Source organism: Triturus cristatus, chromosome 5_2 (assembly GCF_964204655.1).
Source record: "Triturus cristatus chromosome 5_2, aTriCri1.1, whole genome shotgun sequence".
Lineage (NCBI taxonomy): Eukaryota > Metazoa > Chordata > Amphibia > Caudata > Salamandridae > Triturus > Triturus cristatus.
In genome coordinates, this window is record NC_140588.1 from 481,368,213 (window position 1) to 481,382,008 (window position 13,796).

General features: G+C 47.2%; 1 protein-coding gene across 2 annotated transcripts in view; it reads right to left on the minus strand.

The window, feature by feature from the left end:
• ANLN (anillin, actin binding protein) overlaps positions 1-13,796 on the minus strand; it is a 279,002-nt gene that overhangs the window by 174,122 nt on the left and 91,084 nt on the right. For both annotated transcript variants that reach the window (XM_085607473.1, XM_085607472.1), the window contains exons 8-9: positions 11,689-11,806; positions 8,104-8,208 (exon numbers count right to left, since the gene is read on the minus strand). In XM_085607473.1, coding sequence (XP_085463599.1) covers positions 8,104-8,208; positions 11,689-11,806 — 223 coding nt within the window. The remainder of the gene's footprint in view (positions 1-8,103; positions 8,209-11,688; positions 11,807-13,796) is intronic.

Genomic DNA, 13,796 nt, shown 5'->3' on the forward strand with positions numbered 1-13,796 from the left:
TTTTATCCAGACTTTACTCCAGCAGTGCAAGCGGCGCGAAGGGAGTTCGCACCAGCTAAGAGACTTCTCCTTCAGGCACAGATCCCGTATTCGTTGCTGTACCCGGCGAAGCTCAAGGTGTCGTTTGAAGGCACCACACACTTCTTTGCAGCTGCTAAGGAGGCGATGAAGTTTGCCAAACATGTGGGCGGAAAGAAGCAAAAACGACAGACGGGAGGAGCGGAGATTGCGGCTGGAAACCTGAGTGACAATGATTGATGTGGGTATCGTATTAATGGGAAGTACTTTCACTGCCTCTGCCGCTTGGTAGCAGTTCTGATGTGGGTTTGTAAACGTCAGCTCCCTATTTTGTAAGTCTCTGCCGAGCTGCCATGCACCCTTATTTTGTACAAATGATCTCGTGCGGGCCGGGCTGCCTGCAGATTTTCTGGCCGCCCTGTTCTAACCGGGGTAAGACGCTGGCTACGGCACGTCCCCATAGGAAGGTTCCCGACTATGTTGGAGGTTCTTGATTCCAGGGTGGGCAATACACGACCTATTTGGGGGGTTGGAGTGGGCGGGGGGTGGATGTTGGGATGTTTTTGTTTAGTATTTGGTTCCAGCTTACATGTAATTTGCTCTGTGGTCGCTAGAGTGCATAGAAATGTGGAGAATACGGGGTGCATCGTTAGGCTATGGATATGACACTAAAATTACCTAACGTCTTAAGCTGTGTAACATGGAATGTGCGGGGTCTGAATGACTGCAGAAAGGCCAGGCTAGTGCATGCATATTTAGTCCGTCATAAGGTAGACATTTGCCTCCTCCAGGAGACACATCTGGGCTCCTCCTCGTCTCCCCGGCTACGCCATGCTCGCTGGGGCCATGTGTACTCTGCTACGTACTCCACTTATGCCCGCGGGGTGGCCATTCTCGTTCGCCGTGGGTTGGACTGGAGGGAAGAACTGACGCACTGTGACCCTGAGGGCCGTTATGTTTTAGTCCGGGGTGTTTTATGTGGCGTATTGGTGACAACTGTGGCCGTTTACGGCCCGAATGTAGACTCCCCTAGTGTTTTTCAGGATGTCTGGGCGAGGGTGAGGGCAGCTGGATGCAACACCGTTCTTGGGGGGGGGGGGGGGGGGGTGATTTCAATGCAGTGTTAAATGATGATTTGGATAGGCAGGGTGCCGTCCGCAGCCTACACCCTGCGGCGGGTGCTGCTCTGGGGGCGATAGTTGAGGAGGAGGGCCTGGTGGATGTGTGGAGGGCTAGACACGGTGAGCTGAGGGAGGGTACCTGCATCACTGACCACCTCTGCGCCTGGTCCCGATTGGACTATTGGCTACTGTCTAGAGACGCAGCTCTGTGGACAGTGGAGGCCGAACATATGACGCGCTCGCTCTCAGACCATGCGCCCTGCCTGTTGAGACTGTTGAGACTGTCGCTGCCCGGCTTGCCCCCGCGGGGTCTCTCATGGCGTCTTCCGAGGCATGCATTGCTGGACGAGGCGTTTAAGGAGGAGATAAGGGTGGACGTCATTGACTATTTCGCGCTTAATGCGGGCTCGGTGGACACTGAGGCATCCCTGTGGGAGGCCTTTAAAGTGGTGATTCGCGGACAGTGTATTGCGCGTCAGGCCGGGGTGCTGAAAGCTATAAGAGGTACGCTCGCATCGCTGGAGGCAGACATTAACGATCTGGAGAGCCGCTTCTACGTTGCGAACACCCCGGACATCCTGGGTTTGCTGAAGGCTAAGTTACTAGAGTATGATGCGGAGGCACAGTGGGAAGTTACATTTCTGGGTAAACATGCAGAGGCCAGGAGATACGGGGAGGGAGATACACCGGGACGCACCCTGGCGAATATGTTGCGGCCGTCCAGATCTGCGACATTTGTCCATGAACTTCGCTTGAAAACCGGGGACACTGTCAGGGGACAAGAGGACATATTACATGCCTTCTCGGGCTTTTACACTGATTTATACACTACCACCCAGGGGGGATGCCCGGAAGGGCTAGACTCCTTTCTAGAGTCTATAGCGCTGGTCTGGTTTAACAATAAACATAGAGAATATATGGACCTCCCGATCACAGCCGCAGATGTGGCCCAGGTGATCAAAGGCCTGCCCCTTGACAAGGCCCCTGGCCCGGATGGCCTGACTACGGCCTTTTACAAGGCATACGCGGAGGAACTGGCTCCCCGGCTGTTGGCGGTGTATGAGGAGGCTTTACAGGTGGGAATGCTTCCCAAAACGATGCGGGAAGCATCGATTATAACCCTGTTAAAGCCGGACAAGCCAGAAGATGAGATGGACTCTTACAGACCTCTATCCTTAATTAATGTAGATGTAAAAATACTGGCCAAATTACTCGCTAATAGAATACAATCAATGCTGCCACTGATAGCTTTGCCGGACCAATCTGGGTTCATCCCAGGGCGGTCCACGTTGCATAATCTTCGTACGATTTTTTCCATACTGCATTACTTGCACCCGGATGTGCATGCTGCGGTGGTATTCTTGGATGCCACCAAAGCTTTCGATACTCTGGAATGGCCATATCTGTTCGCAATATTGACTCGTATAGGGTTTAGCCAGCTCTTAATAAACAAAATCCGCTTACTTTACACTATGCCTTGTGCCAGAGTTAGGGTGAATGGTATGATCTCAGACCCGTTTCCGATCTCCCGTGGTACGCGCCAGGGATGCCCGCTGTCCCCGCTCTTCGCCATTGCGATGGAGCCGCTTGCGGCTCGTATTAGACAGCATCACACGGCGCGTGGGATTGGACTCAGCGCGCGGAGTCTGTTGATATCGCTCTATGCGGACGACGTAACTCGTTATCTCACTAAGCCCGAAGAAAACCTGGACGTAGTGCGGCGTGAATTCATCAGTTTTGAGGGGCTTGCCGGTATAGCGATTAATTGATCCAAATCGGTGATCTTCCCATTGACGGAGAGCACCCCGAGGATGCTGTCGGAGTACCCCTTACGGTGGGAAATGGATGCTGTTAAATATCTCGGCATCTGGGTGAGTCGAGTGCCTCAGGACATTTGGACTCTTAATTTTGGGAGGGCGGTCGCATGGCTGGAGGAAAGGATAAAAATATGGGTGAGGCTGCCCCTGTCCTTAACAGGCAGGATAGCTCTGGTCAAAATGGTGGTTTTGCCTAAATTCTTGTATTTATTTGCGAATATACCTATCCCTTTGACGTCGCAGTTTTTTGTCGCACTAAGGCCGCATTTGATCGGGCTGGTGTGGGCTGGTGGCCAGGCACGCGCATCCTGGGATATGCTGACTTTACCGTTGGTGCAGGGAGGGCTGGGAGCGCCAGATGTGCGCTTATATGCCCTATGCGCGCAGGCCCAATTCTTGCACTTTTGGGTGCATCCGACGCCCTTCCAGCCGCATGTGGCCGTGGAGCAGGACACTGTAGCGCCGATCCCGCTAAGAGTGGCAATTTATGCGAAAGCGCACCGCCCTCGAGGAGACGTAGACACTGCGGAGATGCTGCGCTGGGTCTGGGTGGAACTTCGACGCAGGGCGGGTGTGCCACTCCTGTATGCCCCGTCTTTATCCATGGAGCGCAACCCGCTATTGCCCTGTATCGGAGATGGCATCAGCCCGCTTCTATTGCTTAGGATGCACCTGCATACACTTGCGGATCTCTTCCCGGATGAGACCTTCATGAAGCCGCCGGTGGCAGAGGAGGGGCAGGCGGTGCATTTTTCTGAGTTGTTTTTATACCACAAACTGCGGGAGACATGTCGAGCGTTGAGCGAGAACTTCCCAGCGGCCCCCCCCCCCCCGGTGTTCCAGGCGCTGGAGGGCGTGGTGGGTTCCCCGTCCCCTCGAAGATTAGTCACCAGACTCTATAGAACCATGCAGAATGATGCGTCGGTGGTGCAGCCTCAGTCCTTACAGCACTGGAACGAGGAGCTTGACTCTCCCTTGTCGGAAGAGCAGTGGGCCTTCTGCTGTGGATAGCTAGCTGAACTCTCCCCAAACTATAAACTGAGGCTCATACATTTCAAGTATTTGCATAGATTTTACAGAACACCGATTGCTTTGCATAGAATGGGCTTGAGGGAGGGGGCCGGTTGTTGGAGGTGCGGGGGTGAGTCTGCCTCGTTCTTGCACATGGCGTGGTCCTGCCCCAGGCTTCAGGAATTTTGGTCCCGGGTGTTCGCGATAGCTAACCGGATGTTGGGTCGCACGGATGCCCCTTCCCCCGAGGTGGGGATACTGGGATATGTCAAGCACACGCCACCTAAAGACCGTAAACTGCATGCCTTGCTTTTGCTATTTGCTAAAAGACGGGTGGCGATCCACTGGGGTAGAAGCCGGGTGCCCTCGGTGAAGGGATGGCTGGCAGACGTGACTTATGGTCATGAGCAGCTAAGCGTATTCTGGGACTTGATGCCATCAACCTCCCGTCCGCGAGACATTTGGGAACCATTTGTGCGGTGGGCTCAGGAACAACGAGAGATAGAGGCTAACCTGGATGAATGAGTGTGGGGGGGTCCGGGGAGTGCCCAGGGGGCGGGGAGGGGGGGGGGGGTTCGCCGGGGAGGGAGGGGAGGAAATCTGGGCGATTACTTTGAGTAGCGGTTGCCCAATTGGACATGGGGAGGCCTGGGTCTGATAATGTGTACCACTGGAGGGTAGAATTGACAGGTCTGATCTGGCCCTGCGTGGATGGGTTCTTGAAGTGACGGACGAACATGATGACAGGAGCACCCAAAGCTATGGATATATATAGATATATATATATATGAGTCAGCATTGGCATGTACCACATATGTAACGAGGATGTACTATTGCTGGCTTGTGTTGTTGGTTACTGTTTGGAATGTTGTGTCAATTTCAATAAAGCTTTAAAAAAAAAAAAAAGTACATTCAGCAATTCAGCAAAAAGTGGGGGCATACCATGCAAGAAAGATGGCACTTTCTCACACCTGGCCACTGTTGGGAGACTACTGGCGGGAAGTGACGACTGTTTTGACAAATGTGACGGAGATGGAGGTGGCCATGACGCCAGGGGTATGCTTGTTGCACTGGTTCCCACACACTTCCAAGACTAAGAATTCCAGCAAGTTCATTGATCTGGGGCTGGTCCTGGCCAAGAGGGAACTCACTTCTCACTGGAAGGCGAGGCAGGGTCCAGCTCTAGCGCGCTGGCATAGGGAGCTGTTGAAATGGGCAGATAGTGAAGGGAATTATAGATTAGGTATGGTCAGTCGTAGCGGGAACAAAAAGTCGTTGGAAATGGCTCGGGCATGGGTGGCTGTTGTAATCTAGTTAAGAATGTTGCTGAACAGAACTATGATATGTCATAGAATGTTGGGGTGGGAGTTGCGGTTACTCTTGGAGCTGAGCTGGAGGTTTGACCGTTGATGCTGGATCTGTACAACTGATCATAAATCTCCACTTTGATCATATATCTTGAAGGAGTCTTATTATTACACTGGCGACGATGGACAGTTTGGCTTGATTGGGGACAAGCACTTCCAGCATTAACTCCCCTACACCTTTCTTGGATTTTAAAGGTCGAATTTTCGTTCGAACCCACGGAAAAGCATTGGATTGTGCGTTGCTGCCTCTTCTGGAATTGGCCAAACATCCGATTTGGGACGACGGGAGTGCACTTGACGAGGTGGAGGGAGTGGGGGCCTCCTGAGAAGTATCTCCTTCTGTGGGCACATAGGGCATGCTGGAGCTGGCGGAAGCCTGGTGGGGGCTTCCCCCTGGTGTTCCTGATATGATACAGGCTGGGACCCGTGACGTAGGAGTTCAGATAGGTGGTACAGAGACTCTGATTACATCTATGACAGGAGGAGAAAGTCACTCGCTTTATAAAAAAGTGTGCTTTCCGATGCGCAATGAGACAAGCATGTATGAAATTAAGCGCCCTCTATTTTTTATTCAGGTGAGAAATGACTACAGATCTTGTGACTGTGGCCTGCACGGTCTTTACTCTCTTGATATATTTTGTCAATGAACAGTGTGGCCTTCACTGGCTTCCTTCCAGATCCCAAAAAACATGCAGAACGGTTTTGAGTAGGAATAGGAGCTCTGCTCAATGCCTGCTCCTCTATCAAGTAAAACTGGGCAATGTTGTCAGGGTAAAACCCAGATGCTGGTGTACCATAACCCTGCATTAGTCTCCGTCTCAGTTAGGTGCACCTACAGGTATTTCCTCTTCTTGTAGGAAACCTTCATGGAGGTTGAAAGCAGGTCTACTGTGCAAGCAGAATTCTGAGGGACATCACTTGAGGTATCAAAAATTTAACAGTCGCTGTGCCTTTTTTGAGGAGGCAGGTGGCGCACCCCTTACAGGCTCATCCCCAGAAGAAGGAAGATCCTTAGTGGAATCTTTCTTAAGCTAGTAGAGAAGGTGATGGACCAGTACTCTAATCTTTGGCATGCCTTGGCCAGTCATTCGGGGTACAGGGAGTAAAAGCGTTCTGTAGGATAGTCATATGCAAAACACGTTTTCTACTCATGTCACCCTTGGTCTGGATTGGGCCTTTTGATAAGATGGTCATTTTGGGGCAACCCTCGTAACGAGATATAAATAGACAAAACCCACAAAAACACCATGCATAATTAGGGAGGCTTCCAGAAAGGTTGGACAAGTTCCCAAGGAAAAAAAAAATACAGCCTGAGTAAGAAGGTATAGCAAGGCTTTTGAGGGATACACTGCACATGTTGGTAGATAGCTGAAGTACGGGGGCCTCTGGAGAGGAGTTCAGACCACTTGTCTCAATAGCTGGAATGTAAGCTTTTTTCAACAAGTTGATTAGGCTACTAAAAGCCTAGGGTTTAAAGTATTTCAGGCATGTTAATGCTTTATACTGCTATTCCAATGCATCCTAAGACTCCTAACTAAAAGACGGGGAATGATTCGGACATAAGACTATGAAAGAACCAAGGATGGAAAATCACATTTCCCTGACCAAACTATAGGTGAATTAGGTCTCTGCCTAAAATCGTACTTGCCATGTTGCAAGATGATAAACCTATTCACCTCAAAAGGTCACTGGCTCACAGACGTCTAGATAAATGACTACAGTTGAGGGAGTGATACATTTATAAAGCACAACTATTGCGGAGGCGTCTTGGTGCCGAGCTGTAATGGGAGGGGTAACTGGTATTTGATGGACAGAAATTAGGTGGATAGTTGCTTAAGTGTTCCTCGAAGTTGATGTAATATTCATGCATTATACCAGATGGTTTGTTATGCCAGCTTGTGCACATTTTGTGGTAAAACAGATAAACTAACGGAGCTTTCTGATCAGCCAAGCTGTTAAAAAGATGAAAAAAATAAAAATCAGTGATGACCACCAATGATTAAAGGCTAAGCTCCCCTCTAAACATCAAATAACCGGTCACGAGAATCGATCCAAGACTTCAATATTAAGCAAGGAAGCTCTTACACCACCAACAAGCAAAACTCCCTATCAACACTAAGACAAGTGGCAAAATTAGTGGGCAGTTTTGAACAGCCATTCAAATTTACATAGGAAAGCAAAAAAGGGGACTTTTAAAAATTTATTTTTACAAATTTGGGAAAAAAAGATTGTTTAAATATTAAAATGTTTGCCATTTTCTACTGGCTTAAAAAATATAAGCCATTTAGCAAGAGTATGATTTGGACAGGAAGATGGAATTCAGTACTCTCACAGATATCACAGCACGAGACGACAACAGCATTACCACGTAAGTTTTTTGAGCCATTAATGGATCACTGAGTTCCGTGTACATTGTGTACATGAATACGTGAAAGAGAAACTATGCATTTAGACATGTAGCTCTTAACTGAGGAGACAGGGCTGTTTGATTTGATCTATTACGTAAGTCAACTATTCTGCTTCTAAGAGCTAAATAGAAAAGTGTTTGTTCAAACTTAAGTGAATGGATTTTGACAAAATACATGCAGTGCACATCGAAAATTATTCCTTTACAAGAGAACATTTAGAGGAACCATAAGAATGTTTCACATACATGACTGTTGCACATGCAAAGCACAACAGGAGACATTCTAAGCAATGAAAAAGCACATCTCTGAAAAGACTGTGGCAGACACCCAAATGTTTTTTGTTTGCCTGCGAAAACTGTACCTTTCTTCTTTGGGGCTTCATTGAACGGGGTCAATTCTCTTGGAGAGCAAGGTACGGCTTTCAACGGACTTGGTTGTGCCTTTTCCAACCTGGGTGTAGAAAGACCTACAAAAAAAGATCACATTAGAAAAACAATTAACAAATTTGAAGAAATGATTGCTACATGTCAAGTTACCCTAAAAAAAGTAAACCTGAAAAAGAATCTTGAAATCTCATTAAAAATATACAAAAAGATAGATTACATGTTCGACGTTTACAATGAATGCACTTTATCCATATCAGAAGACAAAAACTGAAAAATCCTTGCAAATTATTCAAGGTGCTTATGAGAAGCAAACTTCGAACAAATGCACCTGGTATCCAACGTCTACACGACTGTCCCAACGTAAAAAATGTAATTTTGTTTCAGCCACGGGTCAGTTTTACGTACATCATGCATGTGTATGCAAGATCGACTTAATGTTACCTAAAACATGTAAGAGGAGGTGGTGCTTATTTAAAGCACTTGATACTTGTTTAAGCTCCGAGGTCTGGAGTAATGCATGAACATGAATCATGTTCGGACTAAGACAGAAATGAAGTAACAGCATGCACAGGCTTTGTGGGGACTTTACAGACTGATCAAGGTCAGATAATCGCAGATGTGGGTTTAGAAAGTCCAGACAAGAGTTCACTGTAGGCCTTGCAGCTGGTAGAGCAGAGATGCAATGTAATGTTTTCCTGGAATCAGACTCCGATCAAACATACAAGGTCTAACTCTGCACACAGGCAGCAAGACCAGACCTAGACAAAAGCAGCACAATTCCTTTAGGCCGCAAGCTGACCCCGCTATTGTAAATTTTAATTGTCCTCCAGTTCACTTGGCTTTTTTACAGGGGAAAAGGGTGCGTTTGTCATGTAATCCACTGAAGATTGCCATGATGGAAAGCCATAACAAGTAACATTTTCGTCGCCATTATGCTATTTTACCCGATACCCAAGAATACAGAATGGCAAACTCTGCTACCATAAACAAGAAACGTTCTGGAAGGAGAATAACCAGGAAAAGGACAATCAGTATTTAGCTTTTACCCAAACAGATTTTGCAGAGATGACTGGCTAGTCCAAGTGAGTATCAAATCAGGAGTCTCAGCCAATACAGAAGTGACATGTGTGAGAAAGTGCCATCTTTCTTGCATGGTATGCCCCCACTTTTTGCTGAATTGCTGAATGTACTTTGACTGAGTGTGCCCTGGACTCCTGCCAATCAGGTGCCCAGGGCCTATGTTCCTTCCCTAAAACAAAACAAACCCAAATTGGCAAACCCTGGCCACATGTCAGCCCCTGGTAAATGGTACCCTAGGTACCCAGGGCCTTGTGACCAGGGAAGGCCTCTTAGGGCTGCAGCACTCCTTGTGCCACCCTTAGAGGCCCTGTACCCTTACACACACACACACTGCCTTTGCAGGCTGAGTGTTTGGGTGCAAGACAAAAACAAAGTCGACATGGCACACATACCTGTGTGCCATGCCCATCACCTACACTGCCATGGCATACATCAGTCACCCCTCTAGCTGGGTGCCTTATGCCAATGGTGTGGGCACAGGAGCCCTGTGCCCCTACTGTACCCAGGTCCATTCCTGGGCACTGCAAGTGCAGTGCTGCCATTTAATAGTACATGGTGCTGAGAGCTCGTCAAACACGAGCTCCACAGCACCATAATGGCAATACTAAAAACTGAGAAGTTTGGTATCAAACTTCTCAGCACATTAAACCCACACTGATGCCAGTGTGGGATTTAATGTACCCAGCACCCCAGAGGGCATCTTAGAGGTGCCCCCTTAAACCTAACCCACAATCCACGTCTGCTCTGAGGCTGACTAGGCTGCCACCCAGCAGACATGTTGCTGGACGCCTGGGTAGGAGAGCCCCTGCTCTCCTGGGCCTGCGACAATGCACATCCTGGGCGAGGTGCTAAATCTCCTCCCCCAGAATGGGCAGCGGGAAGCTTCAAAGGCATGCCGCCTCTGTGAGCTTCCCCAGGCCCCTGCAACCCCCACTCTGGCGGGAAGCTTTGGCCGGAAACCCAAAATAAGGACAGGGGATGTGCCAGCCTGCCAACCTCACCCCTCAGGTGGGGGAGGCGAGGTGAAGCACATCTCCGGGCTCTTGCCATCTTGAAGATGGGGAGCCCTACCCTATCAGGACTAGGCTACTGCCCCCCTCCCACAGGAGAGAGGCAGGATAGGGGGTGTACCCACCCCAGGACAGGGACCCATTGGTCCCTGCCCTTCACCTACCTGTAACGCCCCTAAATCTAGTATTTAGGGGCACCCTGAACCTTCCTTCCCCAGATTCAAAACTACAAAGAGCAAGAAGAAAGAAGACCTGCCCTGCAGCTGCTGAAAAGAGGAAGACACCAACTGCTTTGGCCCCAGCCCTCCCGGCCTGTCGACCCTCGAACCTGCTCCTGCTCCAACCCGGCATCTCTTGTGGCCAGCAACCTCACCAACCCCGGAGGACCTGGCTACCTTTTGGCTCTAAGCCCCTGGGACTCCCATGAATAGAGGCTCTACTCAAAACCTCCCTCTAATCCCTGGAATATATACTGAAGCATTCCTACACTAAACGTGTGCAATTCCTGTAACAACTTTGTCGATTAGCCACCTTTGTTCCAGTCTTTATCGCGTTACAATACTAAGGCCTCCAATCTCCCTGCTGCATTTCAACCACGGTTGGGAAAATTTCAGGTGACAAATCACACATCAGGCACACTAAATTGCTAACAGTAAAGAGGGTTAGAGTTACTGTAGTATGTAGCATATGTCTAGTCGCCTAGCAATAAGGTTTAGTGTTGATTGTTCCATTTAAGAATGTCACAAGTGTTTTACTTCTAAAATACTGTGACCACTGACCAGTTCAGTGCCTGGTATGAACGGTGAGCTGATGACGAACACTTTTGGCTCTACAACTTCTTGAGGTGATATCGACAACACTACAGCTACTTAAATAGCAATCACTTTACAAGTGTTCAGCAGATGATCCATCTAGTATTGCCCACAACTGGTGTTTAAAGGTCTGCTGCTCAAACAGTATCTCGGAACATTTAAGGGTGCTGTAACATAAGCAATCAATGCTGTGAAAGGTGGAGAAGGGGGTATTTTATGTAGCCTAATAACGTTGCATGTGCTACGAAAATATCAAAGACTTAAGTGTATCAAATGCTGGTGTATGACAAAAAAGGGCAAATGAGCACACCAAAATAAAAAAAGATCCTTAAAATTCATAGGCCCATTTTCCAAACATCCTCTAACGTGTGAAAAAAGTCAACTAAATGTTATGCTGCAGGGAACAGGTGTTAAGAAGCCTAGACCCAAAGTAGGTATAAAATATGTGAAAGTTAACCTATGCTGGAATCCACCATGAGAGCAGTGATGTTCCTAGCAAAGCTGGGATCCCATGATGGCAGGATCTAATCCTTCCAAAGCTATCCTCCCTCTCAAGGGTAGTACCAGTATTTACATCATATATATTAACTACATGAGCTTAACATTTTCCCCAGAGACGATTGGACAACATGAAAATCAGCACAGTTTATGTCCTCACCTGCAGACTGGCTTTCGGTCAATGGGACCTCTGGCTCTGTGGTTTTTTCATGCAGTAAATGAGACTCTACTTCATCTGGTTTGGCAGAAGATTTAATTAATTCCTCATCCCTGATATTCTGAAAGATAAAAAAAAAATCCAAGAATAAAACGGAGTAAATATTGGACAGTCAGACTACTTTACAAATAATTTCAAACTATATCTGGCATATTTTGTTAAGGTTCAACAATGCCCAACCAACCATCAAAATTGATGTATTCTGAAGACCGAAACATATGCAGTGATAACGTACAGATTGTAGCGTATTGCATCTTCTGCAATATAACAAATAATCACCACCTCTAACATGCAGATGTTGAGAAAAAGGATAAATGAAGCATTATCACCAAATCATACATTACCTTTAGTGTCCATGTGGTTACGCACTCCCAAGAATGGTAAATCTAGTCTTGAAGGCGAGAGCGCCTGGTTTTGAATTATGTTCCACACTCAACTCAGTTTAGAAGTTGAAAAATACCACTTATTTACCATACAGATGCTGGTCACAGTACCAAGCAGTAAACAATGTGATGAGTAATTTTGAAGGGCACTTCTACCATGTATATGGGTATGTAGTGCTTTGGGAGTCTTGCTGCCCTTTCCATATGCTTTAGGGACTTTCACATACAGGAGCAACGTTGGCTTGTGCTAATATTAGTCAGTGAATAGTTACTTAGTATAATTGTATTGCTCTGTCAAAATACAATAGGGCCGATTAATAAAGCCATTTTGGAGTACTGAAGTAGTACTATGGAAGTTTTACTTTGCATTAATAAGTAGCATTATGAATTGACCGCAAGATGCCCAACACCCTATCCGTAAAAGAACTAAGAGGGAACAATCAATTCTATTTCTGATAACCGTGCATGGATTGTTCCATTTTCAGTCCATGTTTTTTGGGTCAGTTCATAAAGGTCTGTAATACTACTTCACATACCCCTAAGTGCCTTGGAAAAGTGGCCATACAGAAGTTTAATAATATAACAAATACGAACTTGAGTATCAACCAGTATCACGACCAAAGCCAAGATAATTTTCTACATGGACTACCATAAGAATACAAATTAAAGTGGAAGAAAAAGAAGGCATGACTTAATTTTGGGTAGGAAATCAAGACATTTGTGTCTCACTAATTCATAAACAATTACATTTAGCGAAACATCCATTGACGTGGTTATAAGTGTTAATATATTAAAAGAGTTCTAAATAAGACCCAATACCATCCTAACTAGTTCGAAACTGTGAACTGACAGCAGCCTCCATGCTCACTAAGTGTATAAAGGAGTGAACACATTCTTGATGGCCTGGATGAATCATAGGGGGTACCCTTAATTGAAAAACCCCGCTGATGTGCTTATGCCAAAAATGAAAGGCCAATATCGAATAACCCCTTAACATTGAAAACAAAAGGAAATACAGCTTCACTTTAATTTTCTCTGCAGAAACTTTCAGTTTAATTTTTAGACAGTGCAGTTTGGTGTCCATTCAAAATAAGAGTAAATAAACGGCTCTAATTTATATTCCGTGTTCTAGAAGTCTTTATAATGAAGCAGAGCAATCCTTTGTCAGATGATGGAATGTGGCTATCTTATAGGTGAAGTGGATGCATTAGCACGCCTACTGAAGCGGCGGAATCCATCCTACTGCAAGAAATGCGGGCAGGATTCAAGTCCCTAGACTCCCGCTTTGATACCTTAGACAAGACTATTGCTGACTTGGGCACCAAAATACAGGTTCATGATCGGCGACTTGACGTGGAAAATGCTCGTATATCGGACATTGAGGATGGGACCACGCAGTCCTTCAAGAGGCTGGAACGAACGGAGTGTCTTCTCAAAGTCGTCGCCATAAAGAACGATGATTTGGAAGCCCGCAGTCACCGCAACAACGTCCGAATCATGGGGGTTCCCGAGACGACAGCCACCGGCCGGATGGATCTCTTTGTGGAGAAATTGCTCACTGACCTTTTTGGCGGAGAGGCTTTCACACCTGGCTTTGCAGTAGAGAGGGCTCACAGGTCACTGTGCCCCAGGCCTAACCCCGGTCATCCTGAACTTTAGAGACTGGGA